The 12,194-nt window shown below is 44.1% G+C and overlaps 1 protein-coding gene across 1 annotated transcript; it reads left to right on the plus strand.

Annotated features, from left to right (window-relative positions):
- Window positions 1–8,875: 8,875 nt before the first annotated feature.
- Window positions 8,876–12,192, plus strand: LOC112234809 (proteoglycan 4-like). Its single transcript, XM_042330429.1, has 3 exons — window positions 8,876–9,288; window positions 10,517–10,617; window positions 11,528–12,192. The coding sequence occupies exons 2-3, from the start codon at window positions 10,578–10,580 to the stop codon at window positions 12,190–12,192; spliced, it is 705 nt and encodes a 234-aa protein (XP_042186363.1). The 5' UTR covers window positions 8,876–9,288; window positions 10,517–10,577.
- The last annotated feature ends 2 nt before the right edge of the window (window positions 12,193–12,194 follow it).

Genomic DNA, 12,194 nt, shown 5'->3' on the forward strand with positions numbered 1-12,194 from the left:
TACCTCAAGTAGCTCCGGTCCAAATTAGTTCTCCTCTGGCTGAGTCACTGGAAACTGTATCTCCTCAACACTGGTTAGCATGAGGCAGTGGATTCTGCTTTGTTTGGCCTGATCTTGCCTTGATTGAGGACCTTTCAAGCATAAATGCCCTGCAATATCTGCTGATGTTCTAGTATAGAAGACTTGGTCCTTGGCATTCTGTGGCTTTAGGAGTCTCTAGGGAGTTCACGGGACTTGAGATAGTGAATTGATGTATGCAGTATTGCCTGTAGTTGTGAATGGATGGACAGGTACTGCATGGCTTCCAAGTTAATGCCCTTTGGCCAGAGATTGCTTTACTGAGCCTAATGTTATCATTTATTACTAACCTGTTGCACCTTGTAGTAGGGCAGTTTGTCTCAAATGGTTTTATGTTTAGGTCCTTGTAAGAAAGTGCAGCGGCCTTGCAATTTGATAGAACATTGGGCAGTTTGTGTGTCTGTTTCTCACTAACACCAGTGCCCAGCTTGTTAAGATTGCCGTTCCCCTTGCTATTCAAACTTGAGTGTCTGCAGGCTATGAATGACCGAGAACACAGTGGCGTTGTAATGTGTGATAGACCACAGTGCAGTTTACACTTCTACTTGCATAAAAATAAATATATATTCTCGGTCTTACTCCTCAGCTGCAAGTTTGAGGAAGTCTTTTGTTTTAGCTCAACTTTATTGGACTTATTTAGTAGTGTTTACTGCTAGCTAGTGAGGGAGAAATCCATGACATGGTTTGTTGAATTATGATTACAAATAACTGAGGGAGCATCAGGAAGGGCTGCTTAACAGCCTGAGTCCCAGCCCTATTATAGCTGGGGATCTATTATTTCCTCTTCTCTGCTCTTTATTATTGTCTAGGGGCCTGCGAGGAAATTGTCCATCTCGCAAAATAACAGCCTTTGTTTGTCACAGACGGTAATTTGGCAAATGTGGCAAGATGGGTTTTTAATCTCTTCAATTGGGGTGTGGGGGTGAAGGGGGCTTAATGTGGCTGACTTGGTACTTTGGGGAAATTGGGAATTTTGTCGCAAGAGACTGGGAGGTTTTGTTTTTTTGAGTTATGTTCTGTTTATGCGACTGCAGCCCACTACATCCCCTTATCTATCAGTATATAGCACAATGCACAGTACATTGGTCAGTGCCGTAGTCTGTGGTTAGCGTTGAGCCCGTTTAGAAAGCCTATTATGATTATCCTATGGATGCCAATGCCATGCCATCTCCCAGACCATTATTCATGAATAAGATTGCTTTCCCCTTTAACCATGTCATGTTGCTTTGTCTCCCCATCAGACCCAGGCTATGGCGAGTGAGACCCAGAGAGCTGGGGACCTGCCCCGTCTGGCCATGCTCCTGGGGGCCTTGGGGATCGGGGTGTGTGGCTACAGCGCCAGGCAGCTGGCACTGCACCACCGGCCCTCTGCCCGCGTGCTGACCTGGATGGACGTTGGGAGCACCCCGGTGAAGGGGAGAGCCCCTTCCTTCATGGACCTGTCTCAAAGCCACAGCATCTGTCAGGACATCCCACCTCCAGCATTCGCTGGGCAGAAAGTGCCTTTAAACAACCACCAGATCTAGAGTGCATGTTTTAATCCCTCAGTATGCAGTACCTAGCCAGGTATGGTGGAGCTTTACTCCACTGTGCTAGCACTTCAGTGTTAACATATGTTGAACCCTAACCCAGAGATCCATAATCTGATAATCAATAATTACTAGCCCCACCTGTGTGAGATTCTGCATTGACATGCAGTATAGGAGCTGCAGGTTATGGATTTAAAATTGCTGATTGGAGGAGTAATTCAACTTGTTGCCACAGTGGGTAGGAAGATTTAGCTATGGGAGTCTGATTTAGCTACATCCTGTGTGTCTTTTGTGAAGTCACGTGTTTGGCTCGGCCCCCTGGTACACAGATGGTTGGCAACCCCTCGGGCTGGTTGCCATCCATAAGTGTTGGCAGCTCATCCACAGCCAACAACTTCCATTGATTTCAACTGATAAGAACTAGGCGGACCTATCCATCACTAGAGCTTGACATCCACTGTCAGGTCCAGTCTGGACTGGAGTGAAAGACACAGGTTTTATTTCACGGTGTCTTCAAACGAGAGTGCTACAGTAGTCGTCCTCTCTGACGGTGTCAATTCTCTTACATATTGATATTGTAATGAGGTACATTGCAAGGAAAGGCTGGACGATTGTTCAGCTACAGATACTGAAGCATGCTAGTGATGCCTCTGGTTGTATAGAATGATCCAGACTCTCTTTATGATGTCTCACTGCTATGTTATGTGAATAATGTAACTGTATCAATACTGCTCCTTAGATTATAGCTCTTATTTGAACCATGGTTAAAATGATGAGGGAGAGCGAGAGAGAACAAAGCTCCTCATCACTAAACCAATTTCCTCCTGTGGGATTAAACCAGGTGTAACATCTGTGAACTGGCATACATCGCCCCAATCTGGTATTAGGGGTGAAGACAGGAGACTGGTTCCTGCAGTGCCATGAGCAAAGGCTGTGTTCCAAAGAGTTCATATGATATCAGGTATCTTTAACTAGATTGGTAAATGTGCACAGCATCTTTCAGAATGAGAATTTTTCTGTTACTGCTACCAAAGGACGTTATGAATTTCTCAGAGCTAGTGTGAACCACACCTATATTTCCCCCCCAAAGAAGACAGTGAGACGCAAAATCAAACAGCCATTGTACAACCACTGGAACCACAGGTACAGTAGATGTCTGCAAAAGCTGATCCCATAATCCTTTTCCACAGCAGCTGAGCCAGTTTCCTGTGTCTGCCAAAATATACATTTTTAGCAGGACCAGATTAGCTGTGCTAGCCCTGCCACTGCATTTTAGGTCGCTACAAATTGCCGTAATCCACTCAGCAGATGTGCTAATTGGCTGAGCTTGGCACCAAAGAGCTACTGGCAGTTCCCTCAACTCGTGACAGAGACTGACACTCAAACACTTGTTAATGGACTACCTAATGGTTTTACGCAGAAACATGACACGGTGTGTTCCCGTTGAGCTCAATTTGGAAACCACTTTTTTGGGAACACAAAACGAATGCATCCTGTGAGGTCAACCCCTAATTCCTTCAAACTAGAATATTATGTCGTCTGTACCTACTGCATACATGTTGTATGACATTTGTAAGGGATTTCTGGGAAAAATAAATTTGTTCAACTTTTGGCATGTTTTTCTTTTATCTATATTTGTTTTACAAATGTCTGATTCTTTTAAGTTGCTACTATTGTTGACTTTTACTATTCCTCCGTCTCTACCTGTACATTACAAAGTCAATAACTTTTTCCAGATGGATTGAACAATGTATTATCTATTGTTTAGTCTTATAGAATAATTAATAATGGTCACTGAAACCGCATGTGGGCATTTCCATTAAATGACCCATGACCACCGAAGTGATATTCATAGGAAAATATACAATTGGGTGTCAAATGAAAGTTGAGTCTATATTTTTGGGAAATTAAGGCATAAGTAAAGGCTTTGAGTTCTGAATCAACAGATGGAAAATGGTTCTTACCCTTTATTTTTTGGGGTAGATGTTTTGTATCAAATACATCAAAACACAATGATGTAATTACCCCTGCCAACTAATAACAACATATATACAGAGGGGCAAAAAAGTATTTAGTCAGCCACCAATTGTGCAAGTTCTCCCACTTAAAAAGATGAGAGAGGCCTGTATTTTTCATCATAGGTACACTTCAACTATGAGAGACAAAATGAGAAAAAAAATCCAGAAAATCACATTGTAGGATTTTTAATGAATTTATTTGCAAATGATGTTGGAAAATAAGTATTTGGTCAACAACAAAAGTTTCTCAATACTTTATTATATACCCTTTGTTGGCAATGACAGAAGTCAAACATTTTCTGTAAGTCTTCACAAGGTTTTCACACACTGTTGCTGGTATTTTGGCCCATTCCTCCATGCAGATCTCCTCTAGAGCAGTGATGTTTTGGGGCTGTTGCTGGGCAACACGGACTTTCAACTCCCTCCAAAGATTTTCTATGGGGTTGAGATCTGGAGACTGGCTAGGCCACTCCAGGACCTTGAAATGCTTCTTACGAAGCCATTCCTTCGTTGCCCGGGCGGTGTGTTTGGGATCATTGTCATGCTGAAAGACCCAGCCACGTTTCATCTTCAATGCCCTTGCTGATGGGAGGTTTTCACTCAAAATCTCACAATACATGGCCCCATTCATTCTTTCCTTTACACGGATCAGTCGTCCTGGTCCCTTTGCAGAAAAACAGCCCAAAAGCATGATGTTTCCACCCCCATGATTCACAGTAGGTATGGTGTTCTTTGGATGCAACTCAGCATTCTTTGTCCTCCAAACACGAGTTGAGTTTTTACCAAAAAGTTATATTTTGGTTTCATCTGACCATATGACATTCTCCCAATCTTCTTCTGGATCATCCAAATGCTCTCTTCAGCAAACTTAAGACGGTCCTGGACATGTACTGGCTTAAGCAGGGGGACACGTCTGGCACTGCAGGATTTGAGTCCGTGGCGGCGTAGTGTGTTACTGATGGTAGGCTTTGTTACTTTGGTCCCAGCTCTCTGCAGGTCATTCACTAGGTCCCCCCGTGTGGTTCTGGGATTTTTGCTCACCGTTCTTGTGATCATTTTGACCCCATGGGGTGAGATCTTGCGTGGAGCCGCAGATCGAGGGAGATTATCAGTGGTCTTGTATGTCTTCCATTTCCTAATAATTGCTCCCACAGTTGATTTCTTCAAACCAAGCTGCTTACCTATTGCAGATTCAGTCTTCCCATCCTGGTGCAGGTCTACAATTTTGTTTCTGGTGTCCTTTGACAGCTCTTTGGTCTTGGCCATAGTGGAGTTTGGAGTGTGACTGTTTGAGGTTGTGGACAGGTGTCTTTTTATACTGATTACAAGTTCAAACAGGTGCCATTTATACAGGTAACGAGTGGAGGACAGAGGAGCCTCTTAAAGAAGAAGTTACAGGTCTGTGATGGCCAGAAATCTTGCTTGTTTGTAGGTGACCAAATTCTTATTTTCCACCACAATTTGCAAATAAATTCATTAAAAATCCTACAATGTGATTTTCTGGATTTTTTTTCTCATTTTGTCTGTCATAGTTGAAGTGTACCTATGATGAAAATTACAGGCCTCATCTTTTTAAGTGGGAGAACTTGCACAATTGGTGGCTGACTAAATACTTTTTCCCCCCAAGGTATTTAGTTTTGGAGATATTGTTTACCTTCTGTAAGTTTAAGAAATATTGCCTTTGGCCTCCCAAGTGGGGCAGTGGTCTAAGGCAACTCGCCGCAATGCTAGAGGAGTCACTACAGACCCGGGTTCGATCCCGGGCTGTATCACAACAGGCTGTGATCGGGAGTCTCAGGGCGGCACACAATTGGCCCAGCATCTCTGAGTTAGGGGAGGGTTTCGCCGGGGGGAATTTACTTGACTCATTGCACTCTAGCGACTCCTTGTGGCGGATGGGACGCCTACAGGCTGACCTTGGTTGTGGAAATTCTAATCAAAAGGAAGAAAGACTGCAGATCATTCAAAATAACTTTTTATTATAAGATTTGCAAATCTGGAGCTGGTTAACAATCCACTCAACAACAGCTCAGAGTTAAGAGCCTTAATATGAAAATACAACCTCTGTCTACGTGGCAGTTTAGCAGTTGTGTGAGAGCATGGTGGGAACATTGCACACAAACAAGTGAAAACACCAGTTGTGTTACTCCTTTCTGCTGATAGAATTGTCACTGCTGCTCAAGCTGGTCTCTGTTCTCTTATCTCCACACAGCTGTGCCCTTGAAAGATACGAAAAGAACTGGATGAACCAAAACCTGTGGTCACTCTCAGAGGCTCTTTGGCCGAGTGACCAAGTTGCTCAAAAAATAGAGGAAGAACACTGGCTTCTTCTTACAAGAGAAACAGACAGTGGAACTGTACAGGTTTACGGCTCATACAGAGCATGTACACAAAGTTTTTGTAATTTTGCCACCATACGGTAGTCAGGTGAACAGTGTTTCCTCCAACACATTGGTGCAGCTGGCTTCTGGGTTAAACAGGTTTATTTTTTTATTTTACTAGGCAAGTCAGTTAAGAACAAATTCTTATTTTCAATGACAGCCTAGGAACAGTGGGTTAACTGCCTGTTCAGGGGCAGAACGACAGATGTCAGCTTGGGGATTCAAACTTGCAACCTTTCGGTTACTAGTCCAACGCTCTAACCACTAGGCTACCCTGCCACCCCAGGTGGGTGTTAAGAAGCGTGGTTTGGCGGGTCATGTTTCGAAGGACGCATGACTCAAAATTCGCCTCCTGAGCCCGTTTGGGGTGTATCCCCACCACCACACTATCATCATCCAACTAGATACCATACATTCTCTTAATGAACCCAAAGGTTGGAATAATGCTCTTTTATGCTGTACTAAATTCCAAATTGATTCAACTCAGTTTTACCAGGGAGAAATTGAGTCATTCATTATATTTAGGGAGGACAAATTCACTGTGTGACAATATAAAGCCAAATGTGTGAGTTCTACAACCAAGGAGTGTATTCATAGAGTTGGGTTGTTTTTATTCATTCATGTTCTTCATATTATGGATATTTGGTTGTTCATTATATTGCGCGACAAAGTATTTTTTAATTTTTAATTTCACCTTTATTTAACCAGGTAGACCAGTTGAGAACAAGTTCTCATTTACAACTGCGACCTGGCCAAGATAAAGCAAAGCAGTGCGACACAAACAACACAGAGTTACACGTGGAATAAACAAACGTACAGTCAATAACACAATGGAAAAAACTTGTATATACAGTGTGTGCAAATGGCGTGAGGAGGTAAGGCAATAAATAGGCCATAGTAGCAAAGTAATTACAATTTAGCAAATGAACACGAGTGATAGATGTGCAGATGATGATGTGCAAGTAGAAATACTGGTGTGCAAAAAAGTGAATAAAAACAATATGGGGATGAGGTAGGTAGATTGGATGTGCTATTTACAGATGGGATATGTAAAGCTGCAGCAATCGGTAAGCTGCTCAGATAGCTGATGTTTAAAGTTAGTGAGGGAGATATGTCTCCAACTTCAGCGATTTTTGCAATTTGTTCCAGTCTTTGGCAGCAGAGAACTGGAAGGAAAGGCGGCCAAACGAGGTGTTGGCTTTGGGGATGACCAATGAGATATACCTGCTGGAGTGCGTGCTACGGGTGGGTGTTGTTATCGTTAAGTATGGCTGTTGATACTCTGTCAAATGAGTTTGTGAAATCCAGTGCCAATTTTAGCATGTAAATCTTGGTGGGGCAAACTCCCAATATTATCAATGCATGATAGTTAAATGGATACATGAAACGCATCCTAGCAGGCAATTGTTACATCTATTTTCTATGCAAACGTTCTAAATGTTGACTAAAGAAATCACTGGACAAGTTAATGGAAACTGTAGCTTCTGAATTCAGAATTATGGTTCTGTCGCCATTCAACACACCTGTCCGAATCTCTATCTGTCCAAATTGCAAACCTGAATTGGGAGATTCCAAGGACAGAGAGACTGGAGAGGTACCATCATTCCAGGGTTTCAAACCACAGGAGGTTGGTGGCACCATAATTGGGGAGGATGGGCTCGTGGTAATGGCCGGAGCAGAATTCCATTTGCTCTGTTCCATTCTCCCCTCGGCAGCCTCCACTGGTTCGAACCACATAAAAGCTCCTCAAGCTGCTCACAGCATGGGTAGGCAGACCAGAGATGGTATAGAAAGCGAAACATCCTACTCCCTTATTTGTTCTGCCAATATGGTCTGATTATTGCCCCAGCCCTGCAAAGGGTTGTTTTTTTTCTGGTTGTGCTGGGGAGGATGGGGAGAGTGGGGATGGGACAATAAGTAGACCAGAACCATCTGTTCACGCGAGAGAGGGAACGGCCACTTACACAGACAGGAACCTTGACCATTTTTGTTAAGATTGTTCACTCAGGTCGTTTACCATTTAATTTATCCACCATCTTTGCCCAGACCACCATGAGAAACGCTTTATGATAGCTAACATGGCACTCCTTTTTAGCTTTGTACAAACCATCCTGATCTCGCGAGCTTAGGTTCTGTTTCGTGAGACCAGGATGATTCATACGAGGCTAACTCTTTTTAGGGCCTAAGCCAAGTTGGCGTAGTCTAAACCAAGTTTGCTTTTTTCAAGTTTGTATCATTTTGTCATTTTTATTTTGTCAGGCACTGTAAATAGCCTAATTCCCATAGAGACCTGGAACTTTCCATAGTTTTTGTGAAATAAACCAATGATGTAGGCCCAGGCTACCGCTGCCTCCATTCCAATGCTTTCAAGCCTCCAAGCCTACTGCTGGGCCAACCTTACAGGCGCAGTCCTACCCCTACAACAGGATTCACCAATATGTTTAATTTATATGATTATACACCTGAAAAAATGTATAAGATACCACTAGATCAAAAAGAGGTGACAACTCAAAAGGCTATAACACAGAGTTGCAATACCCAGAGGCGCAACATCGCAAGTTTTCCGGGAACGCTTTTGAGAAGCAGACCAGGACGGGGTTTTGGGTTTGAGAAGTCAATGAGAGAAGTGAAAAATTCTTCCTTCGTTCTTAATTTTCTCGAAATCTAAAGGCACAACCTCGATTCAAGCCAACGTCTTAAGTAGTTGAACATGTCAATTACTCCAGCCTCGTGAAAGTGAAAAACGGACTTTATATTGAAGGAGTGCCTTTGATTTGACATCTTGTACATGCGCAGTTCGGAGCGTGACGACCGATGACGTGTGTCTGCACATGAGATTTGCTAGCTATCTTCATACTGTACTGTCTTTGGCTATAATTCCATCTGGTAGGTTGCATGCCGTAGGACAGCCCAACTATGCTCCCTAGTGGTCAAGGCCCGAATTTAAAGGACATCAGAGAAGAATGGATCAAAGTTAGAGAAAGTTAGGCCTGTATAAAGTTGATAAAGATGCATTCAGTTCTGTTAGAAAATAATCACATGACATATTGGGTGGTTTCATGAGAGAAACAGGAGTTTATATGTCTACTCCACCGATAACAAGTGGAGTTGGTGCACTTGGCTACTTCGTCCCGACTCTGTCGTTGTGCTCAACCCCACCGCATTGACGAAGACGGATCTAATGCGCGGTAGGCTACAGAGGGAAGAAAGGACAACACACGGACTATATTTCCACGAGGAGGAAAATAAATCGATTAAAAAAAGAAATTATTCTACTTTAAGGTTGTGTATAGTTACTTTTTTTCGCAAAGTAAAAAGTTTGATGCATGCGTCACTGTTTGGAAAGAAAGAACATATATGCCAACTTCTTTTGAAACTGGTTTTGTGTTTGTAGAACAACAATGTTTGCTTTTGTAATTCCTTGGATAAATAGGTATGTTTCTGAATAAATATTTTTATTGGACGACTTGGGTTTCCCTCCTAGGCTACATTAATTAGGTTAAGGTGCGGTTCTGTAAGTCTAGGACTACATGCATGAAACTCGGTTTATCAATCCAATGTAAAATCTTGATTAGAGGCCTTCGTGTTCATTTAAAATGTGACAACAACGCAAACGCCCAAAGCCATTGAGGTTTGAGTGATCTCCATCATTAGTCGGCTACAAATTTGGTTTGAGTACTGCCAGTGCCTCGTGTATTGGCACTCTCCTTTTGGACTGTTATGCACTCAAACGATTAGACAACCTAACATAGGATACCAGCACGGATTTTTATTGTTGTTACTACTACTAATGTAAATAGACGTATGTCTAGTGTCTTCTGTAATTAAAATGTATGCAAATTTACCTTGGATATATAGTTTGTTTTCTGTGCTAATGATAAGAAGTTGTGGGGTTCTATTCTGTCTCCTGGTATATCCCTCTCACTAAAATGTAGTTTATTTAGTTGTTGGCTTTGATTTACACCACAGGTACTACACCAAATTCAAATGAACATTCAAATGAACATGGCGTAGATTCTAGGGTGTGTAATGTTTAGTCTGGATGCACGATCTCTGTCTTACTGGGCATTCAATATGCTAGACTAGAGGGTCCAGTTCAAGTGATTGGTTTACATGTGAAACAAAGTAGCCCTTTTCCATAGCACTTCTCTAATCATATCAAGTGATTAGAGAAGCACTATCACTGGCTTACCATACACCCTGCAGCCCCTGCCAAAAAATAAACTGCTACGTTTTCTCTCATGCCAAAATGTGTAGAATGGCATATTATTAGCTATGTAACTGCTCATGTTCCTTTCTGCCCCATGGCCAAATGTGTAGAACTGCTGGAAGTTTGATATTTTCCCCCCCAGACCTTGCGGGGCCCCTCAAATGTGTTATGCCACTGAGTGCTATGTGTATGATTAGAGAAGTGATGACTGATTTCATTGGTGCATAATTTCCCTTGTGGAACATGACATAATTGTGCAGTGTCATACTGGAGATTAATCCTACTGATTGTTGTGTGCAGGTCTCCTCTGCTCTGTCCTGACTGAGAGCCACTGGTGTGTTGCCCACTTTCTCACTGCATCATGGGTACCTTCTCCAGCAAGGACGGCCATGGACCCACAGGTACCCTCTGCCCCCCTACAATACACACACACCTCACTTAATTAACCTGCCAACCCCCCTTGCTGTGCTGAACAAGTCTATTGACTTTTCTTACAGACAACAAAGACAACATACCTTGAGACTCGCATTTATATTTAAGCTTTTAGTCGACGGTGGAAAGACCGAAAGGAGACGGGAGGGGGGATGGACAGAGACTGACATGAATAGAGAGAAGGAATGAGACAAGAAGAGGGGAAGAGACAGGAGATTGGGGAACACAAAGTGTGTGTGTGTAAGCCAGAGGGTAGGAATCTTGGCTTGGCTGGGCTCATTCTCCTCGCGTCCTCTTGTGATTCGTCAGGCTCTGCTGCCCCAGCTGTGATGAATCGGCAGAATTCCCCAGCTCTGCACAAGGGCAACGGCTTAATCATGGCAAGCCTAATGCTGGCAGATACACTCACACTAGCAGACTATGGCTTGGAATAGGTGCATAAAAGGCAGCGGTGGAAGTGGGGAGTTATGGCCCGTCACTCTGTATTTGATGTGGATTGATATTTACCTGATGATGATGCATCACTTTCAATAACTTGTTTAGTTGAACTCTATCAGTGGTAATATCAATTAAACCTAGAGAAGGTCAGTTCAAGCGAAGGACAGAGGAGGACGGGGTCAGTGGTGGTGTAGATCAGCAGCACAGAGCAGAGGAATGTGTCTCCTGATGAGCAATTGCCCATTCATCCTGAATGACAGCCTGGGTATTGTACGGGGTTAATGGTCTGGTTTAGTCATCCTAGCAGCTCTGCATCCCAACCAGTGACCACTGTACTCAATCTCTCACACTCTCTTTGTCAGTCTGCCTGTCTCTCTGACCATCTGTACGTGTCCCTCACTCACCCTCACACTCGTGCGTCGTTGCTCTTATTCTATCCAGGGCCCAGCTTGGATTTGTTCCAAACCCCTCCTACTTCTCCAGTGACCTCCACCCTGCCTACTCTCCCTCAGATCACACCCTCTACACCAGGCCAGCCAGCAGCCCCAGTACCAGTCACAGCCCTATCCCCAGGACCAGTCACAGCCCATTCCCCAACACCAGTCACAGCCCATTCCCCAGCACCAGTCACAGCCCTATCCCCAGCACCAGTCACAGCCCTATCCCCAGCACCAGTCACAGCCCATATCCCCAGCACCAGTCACAGCCCATTCCCCAGCACCAGTCACAGCCCATTCCCCAGCACCAGTCACAGCCCATTCCCCAGCACCAGTCACAGCCCTATCCCCAGTACCAGTCACAGCCCTATCCCCAGTACCAGTCACAGCCCTATCCCCAGTACCAGTCACAGCCCTATCCCCAGTACCAGTCACAGCCCTATCCCCAGTACCAGTCACAGCCCTATCCCCAGTACCAGTCACAGCCCATTCCCCAGTACCAGTCACAGCCCATTCCCCAGTACCAGTCACAGCCCAATCCCCAGCACAGTCACTGCCCTATCCCCAGCAGCAGTCACAGCCCTATCCCCAGCACTAGTCCAGCCCATTCCCCAGTCACAGCCAGCCCAAGGCCCAGTCACAGCAGTCACAGCCCATCCCCAGCACTAGTC

This window comes from Oncorhynchus tshawytscha, linkage group LG11, assembly GCF_018296145.1.
Source record: "Oncorhynchus tshawytscha isolate Ot180627B linkage group LG11, Otsh_v2.0, whole genome shotgun sequence".
Taxonomy (NCBI): Eukaryota; Metazoa; Chordata; class Actinopteri; order Salmoniformes; family Salmonidae; genus Oncorhynchus; species Oncorhynchus tshawytscha.

Coding starts and splice junctions, on each gene's coding strand:
- LOC112234809 (XM_042330429.1), top strand. CDS start 10,578: ATGGGTACCTTCTCCAGCAAGGACGGCCATGGACCCACAG. Junction 10,618..11,527: donor GGACGGCCATGGACCCACAG/GTACCCTCTGCC, acceptor TATTCTATCCAG/GGCCCAGCTTGGATTTGTTC.